Here is a 22,642-nt window from a genome sequence, read left to right on the forward strand (position 1 = left end):
GTTCAGCTTTTGTCTCGTCAGTCCACAGAATATTTTCCCAAAAGTCTTTGGGATAATCAAATGTTTTTTGGTAAATGTGAGATGAGCCTTCATGTTCTTTTTGGTCAGTTTTTGTCTTGAACTCTCCCATGGCTGCCATCGTTGCCCAGTCTCTTTCTCATTGATGAATCATAAACTCTGACTTTAAGCGAGACATGTAGAAGCTTGATGTTGTTCTGGGTTCTTTCGTGATCTTCTGGATGAGTTGTCGATGCTTCATCACTGTTCACAAAGTTTTTTCCATTTGTGTATAATAGTTCCCATCATGTTTCACTGGAGTCCCAAAGCCTTAGATATTGCATCGTAACCCTTTCCAGACTGACAGATGTCAGTGACTTTGTTTCCTAGGTGTTTCTTTAGATTGTGGCATGTTGTGTTGCTTTTTTTTTTTTTGCCTGTCCCATTTGGTTCTTTAGCCGTCAGAATTGTTGTCTGAAGACCAACAAGGATACCCAATGGATTTACTTTGCCAAATGGATCATCACAGCCTTGCTGTATTGGTCCATTTGATCAACCTTTGTTGTTATTATTTATTAGGGGTGCAACGATACACAAAATTCACGGTTCGGTTCGATTCTTTGGTGTCACGGTTCGATATTTTTTCGATACAAAAAAAATGTTCATGCCTTTTTAATTTGTCATTTATTAAAATTATAAATATATATTTTAACTCAAAAGTACAGTTTTTAAATTTAATGTTGCTGAAACAAAAGTAATTAAAAAAAAATAAATATATCTCAGGGCTCTCAAAATTTCAAAATCCCTGGTAGCCCTTCGGGCAGGGACTCTTCAGTTTTTGGTAGCCCAAAATAAATGTAAGTAGTCCGAATAAAAAAAAGAGAGCAATTTTTTGATTGATGTTTTGTTTCCTGTTTTGTTTCCTTTACAATATTATACATTAAAGTATAATATTGTATAAAAATTACAATCATCAACTCAAATACTTGGTTCTAATTGAACAGAAATTTCTATGAACTTGTAAGAACTGTGTAGAACATGAATCAGTCTGTGTCAGATCCTGAATTTAAAATTTCCACTGAAGTCACGGGTAAGAGACAAGTGGAACCAAGATCTAGGCCATTTGCTTTTTGAAGTTTGCAAAGACTGCTAAATTTTGCCAGTGGTAGTTCACTCTTTGCAACATAGTACGCTGTTATAAACAGATTTTTCAGGTTTATTTTTAGTATGTTATTTGCAATTGGTGTTTGTTCTGGGAAAGATATTGCAGACTGAGCAATAATGCATTTCTTGCATTTCTCATGGCTTCTAATGGGGGCCTTTTTTAAAATGACTGGTCCCAGTAACAAAGGCGCTTGTCGACTCAGAAATCGAGAGAAAACCAACAACACACCCGGCAGAACATTATGTTATTTACACTGGTGCACATAAGTGGTCCGCAGGTGCGCATTCGCTGTCAAAATAAAAGACGCGCACCAGATAAGAAGTTGCAACGCGCGTTTGCGTCCATATAAAAAGCACTGTTTTTGTCCGCTAGAGTGGGATTTTCACGGCACATTCCGCACCACATCTCTGTGCGTTCATCATTTGTTTGAAGCCAGCTCACCTCCTGCAACCACTTTTCCGAGAATACGCGCTTCTTTTGTGGTTCGGACTCCTTCTGACATTTCTTTGGAGGTGGAGGAACACCAAAGTAATTGCTTAAAGGAGCTTCTTCGACATCTTTAAGAGTTTTAAACAAATGTCTGTCCTCCTCCAGAAAATCTTATGTATGCAAACACGTGTTGCAACTTCATATCTTGTGCGCGTTTTTTTTTCTTTTTTCTTTTTTTTTTCTTTGACAGCGAATGCGCACCTGCGGACCACTTATGTGCAGCCCTGGTTATTTAGCTCGTCATATTGCAGCCACAGAGATTCTTTTGTCCATGAAACCATAAAGCTGCACTTTCTTTTTGCCTTATAGTCTGATTTGTCATAACTTTTCCGTTTTGTGGTAAGCTTTTCTTTGGCTGTCACTTCTTCACCCTGACCTGTCTTATTTGGCTCAGCAGAACTAAAATATATATCCTGCTGCTTTTACACACACACACATAACCGTCAGCGATTCTCTGCGCGATCAACCTCTCATATGTTTAAGCTTGCTGCGGGAGATTTCACTTGTCATGTTTGCATAGTAAGCTAACGATTGATAAGACGATGTCAGAGGAATTGGTGCGCAAATTATCATCACTCAGTGATGTCGCTCTCTATACATAGTTCACACGATTGCAAAGTGAAAGCAAAAAACAAGCGCAAATTCAAACGCGATTTCAATATGTCACATATTGACAGTGGCTCACCGATGCCAATGACATAATTACCCAACTACATTTCCGAAAGAATGCAAAAGCATTGACATATATTTTTCCTTCCTACAATAGCCCGACAGGCAGGGCAGAGATAGATTTTGGTAGCCCGACTGGAAAAATCGCTAGCCCCGGGACGTCGGGCTAGCGATTTTGCGAGCCCTGTATCTGATTGAGGAATCACTCATCTTTGGAAAAGAGAGTTTATTACAGAGAAATGGCCCTTTCCAAAATAAAAGCTATACTATACGCTTCTTCTGGGCTATATTTTCAGCAGCATATTGCAGAGGTGTGGACTCGAGTCACATGACTTGGACTCGAGTCAGACTCGAGTCATTAATTTTATGACTTTAGACTTGACTTGAAAAAATGTTCTAAGACTTGTGACTTGACTTGGACTTTTACACCAATGACTTGGGACTTGAATTGGACTTGAACCGGTTTACTTGAAAAGACTTGATATTTTACCCCAAATATAAAATTTAACACGCATATTATATAGAGATTGAAAATGTGACGTCATTCACGGGTAGAACCGCAAAGGATTCTGGGAACTCGTGGCAAGAGGTACTAGCGCACACAGACTTTCAATTGAAATCAGTTATACAGCGATAAAAAGAAACACAAAAATGTCAAGAAGCTGTTGTATTATTAACTGCAATAGCCGGTCGCATGACAGCCACGGGAAGCCGACGGGTAAAGAGATCGGTTGTTATCGGATTACGTCGTTGAAGAGAAATTGTTCGAGCCATGTTTCCGAAGTAACAAAGACGCGACGGATGGCCTGGATCGCAGCCATTCAAAGACCAAATATAACGTCCCAGAACACTCCAGCTCACAGGTTAGTCTGCTCCAAGCATTTACACAAAGGTCAGTATTTTTTAGTAGTTAATACGTCATTTTCATAACATAATTGGTGATATAGGTTACAAGCAAGTCTGGCGCTGAACAGAAATTGTCGCGCTATGCTCCTTTATTTATTGTGCATAAATAGTGAATTGTCCTGACAATATTGCGTTTCGCTTCTGTTATTATGGTACATTGACAAAAACATACTTTTATTCACAGGATAAAACGGGTTTTTTTGTATCACTAATTGCCCAGTACGATTACAGCATACAGTATTATTGTCACTGCTACATTTCTGTGATGCTACCAGAAATTATTTCCACTACTAATTAATTATCGTTGAGCTCAAAGGTCCTATTAATAAACGGTTAAGGAATGTGTATTTATGACGACAGTTTGTGAGACTGGTAAACTTATGATACGTACGATGGTCTTTCGTTCTACACGGTGCATTTCAAGGTCCTGTACCCATCCGTCGGTAAACTGTACCTGGGCTTGTTGCAGTGACCTGAAGTTACTAAACTTCATGAGTGTATGCACTCACTCCAAGAACCGTATGATTATAAATATGCATATAAATATGCTACGATGAGATAGCTGACTTCATCTAACTAGCAAATGTTGTCCAGGCTACGTTGGTGATGCAGTTTTTTTTAATGTGTATGATATTTTTGTCATGCGATTTTAAAGCCGGTCCTACAAGCGCATCCAAGAATAACATGCAGCTTATCTCAGAACTGTCCGTGAAAATTATTCTTGGAGCTAGGTTTAATTGAGCTGCATTTTAAAGAGGTGCAATTTCACAATTTGTGTATATTTTCTAAGTTCACTATTTTGTCATGTGTTGAGAAAAACACAGATTTAAAAATTACATGGTCTAATATTTACATTTAGCATATAACTGCAACATGCTTTTTTTCGTTTTTTTGAATGACTCGAAAGGACTTGAAATTCAAAGTTTCAGACTTGTGACTTGACTCGGACTTTTACACCAGTGACTTGAGACTCGACTCTGACTTGCCTGACATTACTTGAGACTTGACTTGAGACTTGAGGATAAAGACTTGAGACTTACTTGAGACTTGCAAAACAATGACTTGGTCCCACCTCTGGCATATTGTAGCGGGTCAGGGCTGTTCGGGGTTCTGTTTGTACAGTTATGTTTTGTTTATGTTGCCATAGTGACGGGTGACGCCCTCTCGCTGCGACGGTGTGTCCTTCCGGGGTCAGAGGGCGCCTTGTGTGTTGTTGTTGTTGTTGCTGTGCGGTTGCCGCCGTGAGCAGTTAGCTAGCGGCAGTGTTCTTCTGCAGATGTCAATAAACGGCTGTGCTCCCTGGCTAGCTCACGGGAAGCAAGACCAAACGACACCTCCGTCTCCTCGTTGTCTGAGCTCGCCACATTGGTGTCAGAAGTGGGATGATGGTGGCACCCCATGTTCTGACCCGAGTGACTTTTCCCCCGCCGGTCGTGACTGGCCGGTGCGCCAAAAGAAGGCACCTGGACATTTGCAAAGTGAAAGCAAAAAACAAGCGCAAATTCAAACGCGATTTCAATATGTCACATATTGACAGTGGCTCACCGATGCCAATGACATAATTACCCAGCTACATTTCCGAAAGAATGCAAAAGCATTGACATATATTTTTCCTTCCTACAATAGCCCGACGGGCAGGGCAGAGATAGATTTTGGTAGTACGACTGGAAAAATCGCTAGCCCCGGGACGTCGGGCTAGCGATTTTGCAAGCCCTGTGTTACAGGCATGGCCCTTTAAGGATGAAGCCTGATGGGAAATGTATTCGGGATGTGTGTAGCGGGACTGCCTGGTGTGTGTGTGTGTGAAGAGAGAGAGCGCAGAAGGGGAAAAAGTAACGGTTAGCTACAGAAGAGACGAAAAGAAAATAAATAAAAGGAATATAATAACTCCCTCCACAGCCAGAGTTGTGTCGGCGATGCTCGCCGTGAGTAAACTGTTTCAGCCCACTGTACGCGGTGTTCGTGCCTTAGAGAAGAAATAAAGTTCGGTGAAGCAGTTTCCTACGCCTCCTTCGATCTTTTTGCTAGCGGAGATGACCTGTATAGTAAGCTGTTTCCGGCTACGAGTCAGTTACGGAACCTTCAAGTAACTGCCAGAGGTTTCCTTACTACGGTTCGGGGTCGCGGATCTGGCGCGGTAACACCTGTATCTGATTGAGGAATCACTCATCTTTGGAAAAGAGAGTTTATTACAGAGAAATGGCTCTTTCCAAAATAAAAACTATACGCTTCTTCTGGGCTATATTCTTAGCAGCATATTGTAGCGGGTCAGGGCTGTTCGGGGTTCTGTTTGTACAGTTATGTTTTGTTTATGTTGCCATAGTGACGGGTGACGCCCTCTCGCTACGACGGTGTGTCCTTCCGGGGTCAGAGGGCGCCTTGTGTGTTGTTGTTGTTGCTGTGCGGTTGCCGCGCTGAGTAGTTAGCTAGCGGCAGTGTTCTTCTGCAGATGTCAATAAACGGCTGTGCTCCCTGGCTAGCTCACGGGAAGCAAGACCAAACGACACCTCCGTCTCCTCGTTGTCTGAGCTCGCCACATTGGTGTCAGAAGTGGGATGATGGTGGCACCCCATGTTCTGACCCGAGTGACTTTTCCCCCGCTGGTCGTGACCGGCCGGTGCGCCAAAAGAAGGCACCTGGACATTTGCAGGACTTTGTGTGGGGCAATGGGGTCGTCGGGGACGACTGACCCCTTAGGTGGGGGGCTATGTAGCGGGTCAGGACTGTTCGGGGTTCTGTTTGTACAGTTATGTTTTGTTTATGTTGCCATAGTGACGGGTGACGCCCTCTCGCTGCGACGGTGTGTCCTTCCGGGGTCAGAGGGCGCTCTGTGTGTTGTTGTTGTTGCTGTGGTTGCTGCACTGAGCAGTTAGCTAGCGGCAGTGTTCTTCTGCAGATGTCAATAAACGGCTGTGCTCCCTGGCTAGCTCACGGGAAGCAAGACCAAATGACACCTCCGTCTCCTCCTTGTCTGAGCTCGCCACAATATTAAACATATCAGGTCCCCATAAGGAGAATCATGTGCTAACGGCTGTCTAAATGACTCGGGTAAAGTTTGTAGCATGCATGCTTGTTGTTTTTGTCTGCTTCCACTTGTCTTTGCACTAGGATGATGTTGGCGTAAATGTGCAGTCATATTCGTTGTGTTCCCACTAGTGCTGTCAGCGTTAATCTCGTTGAAATGACGTTAACGCCACAACACGGCAAATCTCCGTTAACGAGCTACCCCTGCATGGGGCTAGAAGGCCAACACATTAACGAGCTAACTGCGCTAACACACTAGTTCCCACCCATGTAATTGAGCATTGCATGGCACATCCAACATGTGCCGAAAGCCGAAAGCACTGTATCGAACGGTTCAATATCGATACCAGTATCGTTGCACCCCTATTATTTATTTTATTTTATTTTCAGTTGTTACAGATGGGACAGACATGACTGAGGGATAGGAAAGGGAGAAAGAATGATGAAGGAAAAGAAAAACAGAAGGGAAGAGGGACAGTGAGAAAGGGCACTTAAAAAGAGAAAGAAGAGAAAAAAAATCTCCTGGATCACCTGTTGAGAGAGAAAACAAGCAAAACACAACACCATCACATTAATCTAGCTAAGTGTAAACAGCAGTAAATACTAAATATTGAATGTTGTTGTGTAGCAAGCAGGACCGACAGCGCACAATGTGCTTTGACGTAGCAGCCAATAAAGGTGTAGTTTATGTCTATGAACAGTGAACACCCGTGTGCACACCTGTGTGGATCAGCGCGCTTGTATTCAAAAGGTTTCTCCATGTAATGGCCTGCTAGAGCAGCGGTGCCCAACCTTTTTTGTGCCACGGACCGGTTTATGCCCGACAATATTTTCACGGACCGGCTTTTAAGGTGTCGCGGATAAATACAACAAAATAAAACTAGTACCTGTACCGAAAAAAGGAAGATTTATTCATAACACACGTGAACAGTCCCAGGAAAACAGAGTTAACGATAAAAACAATAACAAAATAACACTGAAAACCATACATTTCACACCCGAGCCTCAACTCTCGCGGCCCGGTAGCAAACGACTCGCGGACCGGTACCGGTCCGAGGCCCGGGGGTTGGGGACTGCTGTGCTAGAGGATGTAGAGAGCCATAGCCCTGTCCACCAGGGCGTGAAGCAGGCATGGAGGAGATCCAGGCTCCAGACATCCAGAGTGCGAGAGCCCAAGGAGGACCACCGGAGGGGCATCCGTGCCCCCCTCCTGGGAAGAGCTGAAGAGAGCCCCAGATGAGGAGTCACCCAGTAGCCACGGAGCAGAAGCCAGAGGGGGCTGCAGTGGCGTGCCCGCCGGCTCAGCCGGCAGCCAGCTGAGCCAGAGTGAACCGAGCCACAGGCCCAGAGGCCGGAGGCCCGAGGGCCCCCTTTGCCCCGGAAGAGGCCTGACCGGGCAACAGGCACCAGGCCGCCCCAAGTAGTCATCGGGGGTGAGCTGGTACATACCTGAGCGCCCAGCCCCGGACACCAAGAACCACCAACACACCGACCCCTGAGGGCATCAGTTACCGGCAGGGAGTGTGGTGAGGGGAGATAGGCCTGGGAGTTCCCAGAGAGGTGTTGCTTTTCAAGATCTTTTAACTGGTTTCATTTTGTCAGACAGGTTCTAACAGGTCTGCCGGTAATCATGCTTGAGCGTGTTTAGTTAAACTGAACTTAGTCACAGTTAATTCATGATTATAAAGAGGGCAATTACTTTGTCACACAGAACCAGGTAGGTTTGGATAACTTGTCTCCTTTAATAAATGAAATCAACATTTAGAAACTGCATTTTATTTTTACTTAGGTTATCTTTGTCTAATATTAAAAATTGTGATCAAAAGTGTGATAAATATGAAAAACAGTAGGAGATCAGGAAGGGGTCAAACACTTCTCACACCACTGTACTTGTTGGATAAAGGTAGTTATACACAGAGGTACTAACTTAGCTCAGCTAAATCACACTGTCTGTATGTGGTCAGTGACTGAAGGGTTCAGGTTTGTTTTTAATTTTGTTTTGAGTCCGCATCGTTGAAGCTCTGAGCCTAACTGTACAGAGGAAATTGAGTTCATTTATGGTGCATGTCATTGTTTGACTTGGCACCAGAAGGTAAACAAGAAAAACTGAAGTGACCCTGTAAGTATTCTCCTGTTGACCATCTTCTACAGTTTTTCTCTACATACCAAAGCTTCAGCAGTAAGAGGAAAATCGTTCAGAAATTTTAACTATTTAAGGAGACAGGCACTTCTCGCGTTTTGGCCATATTGTATTTCTCCTTTGGGGTGTTAAATTTCATTCTGTTTTATTATACAGGAAAAGGAACATATAATGGGCTGCATGGAACTGGCCTGGATCAGTTAAAACTGGTTTACAACAGTTCTTTTCTGCAGGACATAAGTTTGAATCACATTGCAAAACATAACAAAATAAAAACGACCAACAAAAAAAACTTCTGCAAAGACAGAGACGATGGACACAAAAAGATTTTATATGCCTGTTTGAAATGTGTGAAGGAGCTTGTTGCTCTAATGCAAAACAGGTATCTTTGATTATATCTTAACATAGCTATTGCTGTTATTGTCAAAGTAGTCTAAAAGTCTCTTGTCCAAGCTCTTTTGTTTTGTTTTTTTTTTCTCTTAATTTTTGTTTTGTGTTCCATTTCTGGGAAGGTCAAGGACACTATAGGCTACGACACCTTGGGCCACTGTTTTTTCCTTGAGGATGGGATTGAGCAGCGCAACACTTTCTACCACAACCTTGGCCTCCTGACCCGACCTGGGACTCTTTTACCCACCGATCGCAATGAGACCCTCTGCCTCAGCATCAAGGACAAAGTCTACAAGGGCTACACTCCCTCGCCCAGTACAGAGTGCAAGTAAGAGAACAGGACGATGATGTACATTTGTGGTTACAGATATAAGGAATCACATCGGCATCAGCATAACGTTTCCACTCTGTCATCAAAAACATGTCTGATTAGTCACAATACTTAGATATCATAGATTTGTACTGGGATAAAACCACTTTTCGTATCTTTTATACGTGTTTGTATGTTAACTATGATGTTTTTTTGTTTTTTTTTTTTAAAATGTCCTTTCATTGGATTGAAACATCTTTGTTTTTATTTATACCAACAGAGTATAAAGGGTATAGGTATATATAAAGGGTTATTTGATTTCCATTTTTAAAAATGCAATGCCTGCATTTTAGATTAAAAGTGGAACAAATCATACCCATTAGCCGTGAGAAAGCATGTGTGGTGGTGCAGACGTATTTTGAGAAGGGACAGATGGTCTGTGTGAGAGAGATATTGGCAAGGTGGTTTTATCCAGGCAATAACAACATCCCCTCTCCATGGGATGTTTTCATGTCATAGCAAGACCAAGAAAAGTGCCTTTGTGAGGAAACAGAAAGGTCTGTTTCCAAGAGCGTGATAGCGTGTGTGTGTCTGTGTCTGTTGGCTGAGCTTTCCCCGTGAAGCGTTTATGTTGGAGAGGCGGATTATTGAGGGAATTTGGGAAATCTCACAGGTTTCTTTGATGTCTGTCTTCTTCTTCTTAATCATATTTTATGATCTGACGAGATACTCCTTCTTTTTTTTTTAATATCTCTGTCTACTCATGTGTATGTAATCTTGTGGTTGTTTTTCAGGGCAGTCTCAACATTCTGGATCGCCAACCCCAACAACAACCTCATCAGTAATGCAGCAGCTGGTTCTCAGGTAATAATATCAGCGATATGAAAGAAAAATAACTTTTTCCACGTAGTGCAAGGAAACCTGTGACCAAGAGTAGAACGGCTACTCCTTATTGATAGATTAACTATTATTAAAAAAGCAAAAAAAATAAAGCTACACTGGCTTTGGTGTTCCTGAACTTTACATATTATTAAAGACCTTCATGCTCATAAAAAGTTATCCATCAATAAAAAGGGGATTTAACAGTCCTTAGTGTTTGATAGATGGAGCAATAAATCGGTAAGACCTTTAAATATAAAAGCTAAAAAAAAAGAAAGAAAAGAAATCACTCAATTTTATTTTGGTACAAACTGCTCAGAGGTCCACAGGGGCTATGCTGTGTATTACTTAACAGTGGGGGTATTTCTTTGTTTTGGACTGCAAACTTAAAGAAGCCAGTAAGTTTCTGTGAACTTTAATCTTTCTGCAGGACGTCATCAACATGAGAATAGTGTGACACTCACCCAGATGCACTTGTTGTTATTGTTATTGTTTTTTATGTTCCACCAGCTGATTGTATATCAGTGCTGATAATGAAATTCCTACTCCTCTAGTTTGTCATGGTTATCTTCTGTTTCTCTATTCTACTTCCTCTTCCAGGATGCTGGGATTTGGTTTGTGTTCCACAGCTCTTCCACAGGTGACTCCCATGGCCTGGTGCCAGAGACCAAGGCCGAGCTCACACCTTTGGGGATTTTTTACAACAATCGTGTACACTCCAACTTTAAGGTATTGTTAGTCTTGCTTTTTGTGCACTATGCAGTCCAAGTTCTTGCTGTGCTGCCTCTTTGTGTCTCTGTGCTTTAGCAAGGAGGAGAGAAATACAGTGTTTGTATTCCAAATGACATTGCACATAAATCCCTGTTTGATTACTTAGTTATTGCTAGAAAATGGGAATAGAGACACACACACACGCACTAGTAGGGTCCACAATGGTGCTCTGTTTTGTAATGACAGAAGTCGGGCAGGTGAACTGTAAGCTCTTTGTCCAGCTTCTCTTACAGAGGAAGGAGCCATGAAGGTTAAGACTATGCCTCGGTTATACCACAAGACCAACTCACAGGCCAGGTTTCCATGTACAAAAAAACACAGACAGGCTTAATTTATTTTAACAGGGAAAACGAATCCGTATGTTTAGACACATGTACAGCCTTCGTTCTGTAACTTTACATTTAAGCACCTATCAGGTTCCACGCCAGAAGATACACTAGTGGAGTTGTTTATGTCCCTATAGCAGAAAACCTCCATTTGTACTTGTGGTTTTACTGCATTTTATTGTAATCATGCCTTCCAGGCAGGGCTGTTCATCGACAAAGGAGTGAAGACCACCAATGCCACTGCTGCTGACCCCCGGGAATACCTATGTTTGGACAACAGTGCCAGGTGTGTATGTGTCTAGACACAGACTGCAAACAGATTTATTGATACTTTAAGTTTTCCATAACTGTTATTATTACAGCTAAGGGCATGTTGACCACTCGTGGTTACAAATACATAGACCTGGAAGTGATTTTTGGCACATATCCAGCATCCAGTATCCAAGCAGACTATTTAAGAGTCTGCGGTTGGTTATCAAATGCGTCATAGTGTATAGTTATTCTGTGTAAATATTTCAGTATTTGTGGTTTACTTATCTACTGTTTGTTTAGTGCTACTGTCACAAACTGCATGAATTAAGGTATTTGTAGCTCCCTGTTGGATATCAGCTGGGATGTAGCCATTGACGGGGATAGACAGATGGCTTTATAGTGTGCTACTGCATTTTAGTGGAAGGTCTGTCAGATTTGTGTTGACAGAGAAAACAAGACTTTACAGATAGTTTCCACTCTGCAGCTGCCTACCTGAATACAGCCCTCAGCTAGGTGGAAAAAATGTGTCTAGTGAGACTGCGCACTGTGGTCTGTGTGCACAAGTATGAAGGGAGGGATTTTAAATGTTGTTCAAGTGCAGAAGGCACGGGGAGGTTTGTGTTGTGTATTTGCAAGATATGGTAACAGTTGTTAGAAAACGTCTCCAGCGATTTATGTTGTTCTCAGAGGTTTCATCTAGCTCCACAGTTGGTAAAAAAGAATCCCTTGAGCAATGATTTGGCTTTTGACAAGGTTTTAAAAATAACACCCTGAAATGCCACCACAAGGGTGCAAAAGGAACACGAGCCTCCCCCCCCCCCTTTTTTTTTTTTTTTTTTTTTTTTGAACACTATAAAAGTATTTCTGAGAACATTTATGTTCTCAGGAAGAAAGAAACCTTTTGTGACTAATGCCACTATGCCCTCTTCCTATAGTGCCACCTAAAGATGAGCACAGCAATTCAACAGTGGAGTTTTAAACCTTTAATCTAAATTCAGTTATGTATAATTTGCGTGTGTTTGCATGTTATTTAGTGCATTGACTTTCACGAGTACCATATGTACTAAAATTAAAATGGGGAAGTGGTGGGGTTGGTGTGACAATGTGGTAAGCACGAATAATTACAAAGACACTGATGTCGTCATCGAAAAATCCCAAGGAAAATATCAGAAAAGTATTTTTAGTCACAAAGTATTTTTATTGAATTATTTTTAGATTTCGCCCACACCAAAATGCCGACCCTAGTCGTCCTCGGGTGGCAGCTGTCATCGACACTTTGATCTCCTTCAAGAACAACGACTTGGGGGCGTGGATACGCGGTGGAGACATTATCATCAAGAACTCTGGGTGAGACATCTCATTAGCTAGGATTCAGTTTGTGCTGGTTTGGCAGTTTGCTCCAAGTCTTCCAGTGAACCGAGGGTGAGAAAATAAACGAAGGATGTCTTCACAACAAAAAAACATTTTCTAAGACATGTCTTAACATATTATTCTCTTATTTGTTTTTCTGAACAGCTTTGCCGACAATGGAGTGGGATTGTCCTTTGCCAGGTGTGTACTTGTCTAAATCACTCTTTCACTGTGTTTTTAAGCTTTATTTGTTTTTATTGTCGTCCCGCTGGATGGGCTAACTTTTTGTAAGTGATATGATAGCAAGGTGGCTGTTCTTCCTGCAAAGTACAGAAACGATTGCATTAATAATTAACTAATTATCTATTATCCCTTGTTCTCCAGCGATGGCAGCTACCCTAAAGATGAAGGCTCCAGCCAGGAGGTGACGCAATCCCTGTTTGTGGGCGAGAGCCGGAACAGGGGGACGAATGGAGGACAGAATAAATACTGGGGCGTGGGAGGAATTGACGGAAAGATGAGGACGCTACCTAGAAACAGGTGAGGGGAGAGCAATAAGTGAAAGATTAAATAATGAATTGTGGAAAGACATATTTGGAGTGCTAAGGCAAAAGTCCAAATCAAACTTGACTTTTCTCAGGAATTTCAGGGAATAGAGCTGCCAAAGAAATGTAGGCTGGGAAAACAAACAAGGAAGAGAGAAGCCAGCAAGGCAACAGACTTGTTGAAAAGATGGACAGATGAAGGTGTTACAGCTGCTTTTAGCTGATAGTGAGATTGTGAAATGAAATGACATTTAAGTAGTCTATAAAAACATGGTGGTGGCATCACGCACAGCAGTTCTTAGGAAGGAAATGCCTCATGCTGAATTTGGTTGCATAAGAGGAAAGGGAACTTTCTTCACCATTTCAGACCTTTAACACAGCTCCCTTTAGTTTCAGGTAGATGTCACAGTTTCAGTCCTAGTTAGAGGGTTATATATGTAGGGTGTGACACAAGTGAAAAACCCAGATGTTAATGAGCAGTCTGCCCAGCACCATTTGTGACACAAGAGGCTCGTCCTGCTGTAATACCAAATCAGACAGGGTGGTAAATCCTAATTTCTTGGTTTTGCAATGCCCCAAGGATCTCCTGGCAGCTGTCTCCATGTTTTTTTTTCCCCCTTTCCGTCTCTTTTATTACAGATATTGTTATACAAGAGAAGAGGAGCTTAAGTAGGATGCTGGAAAATAATTACTGTATTTGAGTTTCAAGAATCAGTGTGTTTGTGGCCACTGTGTAGAGCTTTAAAATCATTTTACGGGCCTCTTCAGTGCCCTGCGACATCTGGCTCGCTCGGTTTAATTGCCGTTGTTGCTGCTGACACTTGTTATTTCTTGCCAGGGGAAACGAGTACATTTTTTTTTTTTTTTTTCTGTTTGGTCATTTTTTCTGGATTTCTTTTAAACATCTCTTAAAATAGCTATCACAGCTATCTTGCACTGACTGTAACATCTACATTGCTAATGTTAACACAGCTGGGTTTTGCCAGTTCATGACTAAAATGGTCCTGTAACCCATGTAAATGATGACTGTTTACCCCAGTCTGGTTTTATATGGTTTTATATATTCCAGCAATTTCCCCGTTGTGGGATCAATAAAGTCTTATCTTATCTTATCATTCCTCATCTCCACCGTAGGACGTTCCCAATCCGAGGTTTTCAGATCTACGATGGCCCAGTGCGGCTTACACAGAGCACATTTCGTGGCTTTGCCCCCTTAAGCGAAACAAATAAACGCACAACAACCACACCAGAACGAACTACGCCAGAAAACACCACGCGTCATACCAGTGCAGTGGGATTCAACTTGAAGAACACCTGGCAGCTCACCCCTCGAAACAACCTGTCCCAGCTCAGCTTCCACTCCACAGTAAGTAAGGCTCAGTGAGACTTGACTTGGGACGTCATAAGAACATTGAAGCTTTTATTCTTTTTTGTAAATGTGGTGCACTGTCCCAGTGTTGTATTTCCAAAGGGAATGTGTAATATTTGAGCAGTGTTTGAACCTGTTCAGAGACTTTGCTTTCAGTCCAGGTCAGCAGGGATATATCTGTTTATTCAGACAGTAGATGTGAATATTCCTTCTCTGACCCGATTCATTCCCTTGTCCTTCCTTTATTTCTACCTAAAACCAGTTCACCGTACTTTATGCCCACTTTCTCTTTTGTGCTTTGCTCCTATTTGTTATTTACCCCTACAACTATCTTTTAATAGACTGCTTCAAAAAAATTAAAGGAACACTTTTTAATCAGAGTATAGCATCAAGCCACTTAAACATCTAGGATATTGATCCGGTCACTTAAGTAGCACGAGGGTTTTTCAGCTAACGCCAAAACATTTTCAGCTGCTTTGGTGTTAATGAAATTAGCAGCAAGTGCACTAGAGGTGCAACAATGAAACCTCTGCCAACGCAGGAATGTTTTTACAGGTCGAAGACACTGCCATTTTTTCTTTATCTTTCTGACTGTTTTTTCACTAGTTTGCATTTGGGTGAGGTTGTTGTCAATACTGGTGGCATTGGGTGATACCTGGACGCTACAGAGGTCTCCCATCAGAGTCTTACGAGCATGGAGGAGATTCCAGGAGACAGGCAGTTACTCTAGGATGGCTGGTCAGTGCCGTAGAACACAGGTGTCGAACTCCAGGCCTCGAGGGCTGGTGTCCTGCAGGTTTTAGATGTGTCCTTGATCCAACACAGCTGATTTAAATGGCTAAATTACCTCCTCAATATGTCTTGAAGTTCGCCAGAGGCCTGGTAATGAACTGATCACTTGATTCGGGTGTGTTGACCTAGGGTGATATCTAAAACCTGCAGGACACCGGCCCTCGAGGCCTGGAGTTCGACACCCCTGCCGTAGGACTGGTTTCTACTCACTAGTTCAAGGAGGAAGCGGATGAGAACTGCCAGATCCATACAAAATAATCTCCAGCGGGCCAATGGTGTGAATGCCTTTGACCAAACCATAAGAAATAGCCTTCATGGGGTTAACATGAGGGCCAGACTCTCCCTAGTTTGCTGTGTGCTCAGAGCCCTGCACTGTAGAGCTTGACTGGCATTTGCCATAGAATACCAGGATTGTCAGGTCCACCACTTGGGCCTATGCTCTTCATAGATGTGCTCAGGGTGAATCTGCTCTCATTTAGAGGGGATACACAGGCTGAACAACGGCACTCTGACTGCCATTAGGTATTAGAATAAAATCCTCGGACTCGTTGTCAGACCCTATGCTGGTGCAGTGAGTCTTGGGTTCCTCCTGGTGCACAACAATTCCCGACCTCATGTGGTGAGAGTGCAGGCGGTTCCTGAAGGATGAAGGAGCTGAAACCACTGACTGATTCCCATGCTTGCCTCGCTAAAATTCCAGGAGCTCCGTGATGCCCTGGTCCAAATTTGGGAGGAGATCCCCCAGGACACCATCAGTGTTCTCATTAGGAGCATGCCCCAACTTTCTCAGGCATGCAGCCAAGCATCTGGGGACCATATGAATTACTGAGTACCCTTTTGAGTTGCAGCAGTTAAAATGGACTAGCCTGCTACATGATTTTTTATTTTATTTTTTCAATTCGATTTTAAAGATGTATTTCCATCAAACTTTCCTTTAGTTCCTACCTAACACATTACCCAGTCTATACCAGCATTGATGTCCAGCATGAAGATTTTTACCCTTTAGATCTGATGTGTTTTCAAAGAGTTTGTTTAACTTGTTAGTGTGTTTGGGTCAGAGGCCTGGCAGAAACAGAATCGGGAGTCGTTTCAGGCAGAAAGAACACAGAAGAATAAAGGAGCCATCTTTCAGAATCAGGCCTGTGCAGAAACTGTTGTAAATCACTGGCGCCCTCTTGTGGGGTCATTGTACAGTGCAGTGTTTTTTTTTTTATCCAAAGGCAACCTTTAATAGGCTAATTTGTCAAGTAGCTTGATTGGAGATTTCAGTTTGGCACATAAACTTTGAAAGATGCACAGCCAAGAAACCAAAAAAATATAATGCAGTTATATTACCTGTCCTTATGCAGTGCAAACAGACCTCTATAAAAAAAATGTAAGTGAGCTGTCCCAGGAATATGGAGAAGATCATTATGGAAACGATGGAAAGTTAAGCAGGTATCTGCTTAACTTAGATTAAAAATCACCTCTCAGTAAGTAACACAAATAAACTCCTCAGGTACATCTTCGTGCATTCTTTGGACAACCTGGAGAGTGGTTTGATGAAAACAACCTGGACGGTGACAAAACCTCCATCTTTCACGATGTGGACGGCTCAGTGACAGGCTACAGTGACACCTACGTTGGCCGAGCAGACAACTACCTGATCCAACATCCTGGCTGTGTGAAAAACCTGAAGTGGAATGGAGTGATATGCAGCGGTCGCTACTCTCAGGTACAGCGCACTCGAGTCTGCACCTCAGTATTGTTCTGTCCTTCTGATGTAAAAGTGATTGTTACATTCCACAACATCCTCCTCTCTTCTAGGTGTACATCCAGACCCAAGGAGCCCCTAGCCTGAGTTTATCCATCAGCAGAGATGAATACCCTAATTCTCCTCTGTTACTGAGGGGGATTAACAGCCAGGGGGCGTCGTCCCAGCAGTACCAGCCCATCCTGATGATGAGCAAGAGCTACACTCTGCACTGGAGTGGGCCTGCGCCCAGAGAAATGGTCCTCTCTCTCATTAACTTTGATAAGTGAGTAATAAGAATGACTGTGTGTGTTCGCCTCTTCAGCCACTGCTAGTCCAAGTCTCGAAATATCTGTAATGTCCTGCAAGTGAGGATGCAACACACTGCATTGAAGGGTCGTGTACTGATGTTTTCAACCACTTTCAAACTGCTCTTTCATTCACTCAGGGATGACTGGGTGCTGGTGGGACTCTGTTATCCGTCAGACACCACTTTTCAGATTATGTCCGACACATACGACAGGCAAAGCAACACGTTTGATGACATCACAGACTACGGCACCGTGTTATCCTTCCCAGAGCTGCAGAAAAAGACAATGGAGAGGAAGTACTACTTTGACCAGACTGCTGGGTGAGATGAAAGATTGTTTTTCCTTTTCCTTGTTTGAACTCTCAGTTGGAAATACTGCAATGTGATGACTGTAGGAGATTTGGTTTTTTAATAAAAAATGAGATCAATTTTATTTCAATTGTGTTTTTTTTTTTTTTTTTAATCCCTCTGTGACTCTACTGAGTTTCTAAAAGTTTATTGTTTCTCATCATCCCCAGCTTATTGTGGCTCTACCTTCGGGCCCGGCATGGTCGTGATGGTCACAGCTACTGTTCTGTTAAAGGCTGTGAAAGAGTGAAGATCACGGCCACTACATCCTCCAAAGAGACCTGTAACTGTACAGCCAAAGCTTACCCCAAGTATGCCAAGGCTCCCTCAGTCGTGGTGCCTATGCCGGCTCTAAACACGCAGCCCTGCAGAGACTGCGGTGCTAAACAGGTTTGTTAACATTTAAAGTGACCTCTTCATTTGGTCAATTAAATCCAAAGCTACTACCGCTGATCGACATGCGTCTGTCTCAGCTTGTGTTTTCCAGTGAGCCATGGACCTCCTACCTCCAGACTCAAGTGAAGTCTCTCAGCATTAAAGAGCAGCAGCGAGGAGATAACGTCTCCTTTATCACTGTAAGCAAAACTGCCAGGCAGATAAAAATACACCCAAACACTTTATCTTCATGTTTTAAACTTCAGATTTAAAACGGGGTTTATTTAATCCAATTTCTTTGCTGTAATTCCCCAAGGTGAATGAGATCACCATGTCCTTCTCACAGCCGGGGTTTTTCCTGGTCTCAGTGGATGCCTGCTCTGGAAAAGTCACCAAGAAAACCTCATTTAGTAAAGTGGATAAAAAGATGGAAACATACCTAAAAACTGACATACCAAACAGGTGAGGCAGGGCAAAACTGATAAATAAATACATACACAAAACAAATCAAGTTCGTAAATATGTACAATAAATAGAAAATTCCCATAAAAATAAAAGTTGACAGGAAATCAAACCTATCGCTGGGATTCAGACAGGGATTATCCACACCGGAGACACTTGTGTAACTAGATTTCATCAAAATAAAAAAATCTTGAAACAATTATTTTAAAAATTACAGAATAAACTGCACAATCTAAATTGCTCCTCATAGCTCTCCCCAAAGTTTGCCCCTTTGACAGACAGACATCACTCTTTTAATGACTTATTTGAACCTTTTCTCTTCATCTCTAACTTCAAACAACTGATAATGCAGTTTGTAGTGCAGTGTTAATAAAAGACTATGAAAATAAACTAACATTTTAAGGGTTAGGTGTAGTTTAATAAATGGTCTGTTTTGTTTAGTTCATTATAATCCAGTCCATTTATTATTCAGCTTTCTGTTGCAGTGTAAATAAACTGAATTAGCTTTTGTTTTGTATGTTTCCCCCAAACATCACGCAGCAGGTAATTCATAGAACTATTAGGGAACAATACAGTGTTTTTGATTTAAGATATTTGAACTTTTATATTAAATTATGTAGTTCTAGACATGTTTTTTATGAGCTTTCCAACATAACTCATTTTTAATTTTAGTTTCTATTTTGACATTGTTCGTCATAATATTGACTTCATTATTTATTTGACCGTCACTAAATATTAGATATTCTATTTTTTCATTTGGTGATAAATTACTAAGATCAAAGCATTTTTTGTAAAATGTTTCCCTCTGTATTCAGGGCGTGTTTTAAACTTTGGGAAAAAGGAATATAAATGAGTGTTTTCAGGAAGTAAAATGTATTTTAATAATTCCTTGTGTGGGTTTTGGTTTGGGTTAACGTGGTTTTCCTTTTTTCTTTTTTTTTGGATGACACTATAATATGTCTTATGGTTGTAGAGTGGCTTTTTTAGAAGTATTTATTTCCTCCAGGTCAATAGTCCTCGTGGCAACGTGGGGACAGTCGGGGGAGCTGGTCAATATCGCACCACATCTGGTCTCTCTTGGTGTGGCCAAAGATCCTGATCTGCATAGTAAAGGTTAGTACTACTTTAGTTTGTCTGTCTATCTGTATTTTAGATTTCTTTTACATGCCTTTTCCCCCGCTCCTTTTATCGCAGAGAGTCTGGCACTTTGGGGCTTCCGAGGGAGTTCCTCACCTCCTTTTTGGGTTTCACTACTGGCTGGACAAGGCGATGACGTCTTAGGGCTGCAGGAGCGCTACTTGCCTCTGGGCTTGGAGATGTATGGCTGTCCGCGACCTGCAACTCAAAAACGCAAAGACCTAGAGCTTCTGAGAAAAGCCACAGGACAACAATAACCAATGTGAACTGTACATGTTACCTAGCCGTAATGCTGTTGCACACAGATACACAAACACAGCCATTTGATGAATGTGAACTGCTGAACCTTTAATTTATTAACGATGACAAAGATGTTTACTGCTTTCAAGAGGAATGAAAGTGGGGTTTTTTATGAATCGAATGAATTTTTTTGTGTATGTACGCGTGTGTATGTATGTGTCAGTATGCCTTTGGGCCATGAAGTCAATGCACTTTCCTTTTTATATACACACAACCTGCCTTACTAGCCAGAGTGACGTAATGGAGCTTTACAGTAACAAAGGAGAAGAAACAAACCCAAAGTAATCCTGCAAGATCTACCTACCTGTCCTATTTATTGTGCAGTAATTGACTCTGAACACAGAACCCAATTCATTGCATACACAGATCAAAATGTAATTATGAGAATAAATAACTTTGATTTGACGTGAAAGCGAAATAAGATGGATTTGATGTGCTCAGGTCGAAGGAAGTGATAAAAACAAATGTCATTGCCTCTGAGATGTGAATGGCAGTATTAAGCCAAAAACCGTTGTTAATGTGGTTTAGTCGCATTGGTGATTAATACTGCAAATCTCCTTTAAAACATAACCATAACAAGCCATATTCTATCGAAATAATCATGTAGATGCATAATAATACTGTGTGTAAAATTAATCTGACTGTTTTTGGCCTTTCTTGTGTACAAAAACCCCTTAAAAATAACAGACTTCTGTGCAGGTGACTCCTTTTATATTTGACATGTTGCAATAGATTCTCTTTAAACTGGAAAACCTCTGAATCTCGTGCAGCTCTACATCTGAGATCTTTAAGCACCTTTTTATGGATTTCTTTACAGACTTTTTTTTTTCCCCTCCTCATGTTTGTATTTGTCTTTTAACAGTGATGGTGTGGCAAGTGTTGGCCACAAATACTTTTCCTCTATTTTTTGTTTTGTCTTCTCAAACAGAAATGAATGTTTTACCTTTCATCTGCCTCATTCATGTGCATTATTGCCACAACAGTATGGTAACATATAGCTCTAGGTTGCCGTTTCCTTTTTTCTTTCTTAGTTTGTATCCGTGCTGTACAGCAGTGACAGTAAAAGTATCATATTTTAGCTGTAAAGGTTACACGGCTTTATTTTGAGACTATTTTAATCTTTACCGTGAGCAGGGCTCCCCCACTGAGCGATGATGAGTAGTTGTGACTGTGTGAGTAAATGTCTGATCATGTAAGGTGAAGGGATGACCTCGCTGCCTTTTAACCACTCTACTGTTAAAAAGAGCAAAAGACCGAGAGATGGGTTCAGTCCCTTTGCCTTTTCCTTAAGTTGAAGATTCATCGATGCACAAGTGAGTTGTTTGTTTTGTTTTTCTTCTTAAGATTAGGGGTGAACTTTGTAAATAAGAAATTGAACTGTACATGTAATGGAAAGTAGACTCCCATTAATGTGTGTATTTTATTTGTTTGTTTCTTATTAATTGATAAAAGATTAGGAAAAAACATCTTTCCTGCAATTTGTCATGAAATTGCCAAACAAATAAAGTTGTTTTGTTTTAAAGTCACATGTTGGTTGCTTCAGTAGCTAACGGATGGCCTCTCTCTTGTTGCTCTGTGGTCCAGGACTTTGCATCTGTTATACAGCGTCACCACTTGGGGGTAGCCTAGTGTTATTTGTTTGTCTCTCTTTGTTTTTGTTTTTAGGACTTTAGGATTCTCGCCTTTAACTCTACATTTTGACATTCAGTATGCTGAAAATAAGTTTGAAATTACAAACTCTTTTTCCAGGAATAATATTTTACTTACTTTTTAAATACAGTAGCTTTTAATATACTTAAAGAATCCCCAATCATCTGTAGCCTGAAAGTTACCAAGTCAGAGGAACGCTGTCGGTTTTAATGAGCCTCAGGAGATCCCGCACTATTAGATGTACAGTAAAAGCACATGGCATGATGAAGCAAAGCAGCTGCTTTTACTGATGTACATTATGCATGAGAACATTATGAATTGGACATCCGCGAGAAGTAGCTTTGGTAGAGCAGGAGAGGGGAAACAGCAACCCATGTAGCTGTTAAACTTTATGGATTCGGTGCGCTTGCATTGTGATATCCCAGCGATTGTTTCTGTGTGCGCTCGTAATGAAAAGAAAAGCATCAAAAAACTTAACAGCCTAAAGAAATATGGATCAGTCCCAACAGAGCGCAGCCCCACCATATGGCTCGGATAGTGAGTTTGCTTGTCCATAAAATGGTCTCTGACCGTGAAGTGCTCCCACACACTTCACACTGATTTGAAAACGAGCGAGGACAGAGTGGCACAGTTTGCAGGCAAACTGATGCACAATAGGACAGCAGCTCTCTTTAACACCGAGGCATCTGCTATAAGGAGGAAAAAATAATCGCTGGTGGAATAAAAGCTGCATCTTACTCAGTGTTTCTCACTAGCTCTGTCCTTGGTTGGTCTGGATACATTTAAACTTTCTGACACTGATTGTAAGCGCAGGCGAGCAAAATATTTCCATCAAGTCTGCGATCTGTGAACATATTGTTCCAGTGTTGCATGGATGAATTGCACATTACTTAAAGCTGAGTTTTAATTATGTAATAGGGAAGCCATTGAACTGTGCAAATACATTTAGAGAAA

General features: G+C 41.7%; 1 protein-coding gene across 2 annotated transcripts in view; it reads left to right on the forward strand.

Annotated features, from left to right (window-relative positions):
- cemip2 (cell migration inducing hyaluronidase 2) overlaps window positions 1–21,564 on the forward strand; it is a 36,781-nt gene extending 15,217 nt beyond the window's left edge. Inside the window, exons 9-24 of one of the 2 annotated variants that reach the window (XM_026187531.2) lie at window positions 8,903–9,108; window positions 9,885–9,954; window positions 10,570–10,698; window positions 11,264–11,352; window positions 12,534–12,665; window positions 12,834–12,869; window positions 13,053–13,208; window positions 14,348–14,579; window positions 16,873–17,088; window positions 17,181–17,392; window positions 17,555–17,737; window positions 17,935–18,154; window positions 18,238–18,339; window positions 18,456–18,601; window positions 19,608–19,714; window positions 19,796–21,564. In XM_026187531.2, the coding sequence (XP_026043316.1) occupies window positions 8,903–9,108; window positions 9,885–9,954; window positions 10,570–10,698; window positions 11,264–11,352; window positions 12,534–12,665; window positions 12,834–12,869; window positions 13,053–13,208; window positions 14,348–14,579; window positions 16,873–17,088; window positions 17,181–17,392; window positions 17,555–17,737; window positions 17,935–18,154; window positions 18,238–18,339; window positions 18,456–18,601; window positions 19,608–19,714; window positions 19,796–19,995 (2,436 nt within the window). In that variant the 3' untranslated portion in view covers window positions 19,996–21,564. The remainder of the gene's footprint in view (window positions 1–8,902; window positions 9,109–9,884; window positions 9,955–10,569; window positions 10,699–11,263; window positions 11,353–12,533; window positions 12,666–12,833; window positions 12,870–13,052; window positions 13,209–14,347; window positions 14,580–16,872; window positions 17,089–17,180; window positions 17,393–17,554; window positions 17,738–17,934; window positions 18,155–18,237; window positions 18,340–18,455; window positions 18,602–19,607; window positions 19,715–19,795) is intronic. The other variant, XM_080287498.1, reaches the window with a different exon arrangement.
- The last annotated feature ends 1,078 nt before the right edge of the window (window positions 21,565–22,642 follow it).

The sequence above is a fragment of the Astatotilapia calliptera genome, chromosome 12, assembly GCF_964374335.1.
Source record: "Astatotilapia calliptera chromosome 12, fAstCal68.1, whole genome shotgun sequence".
Classification (NCBI taxonomy): domain Eukaryota; kingdom Metazoa; phylum Chordata; class Actinopteri; order Cichliformes; family Cichlidae; genus Astatotilapia; species Astatotilapia calliptera.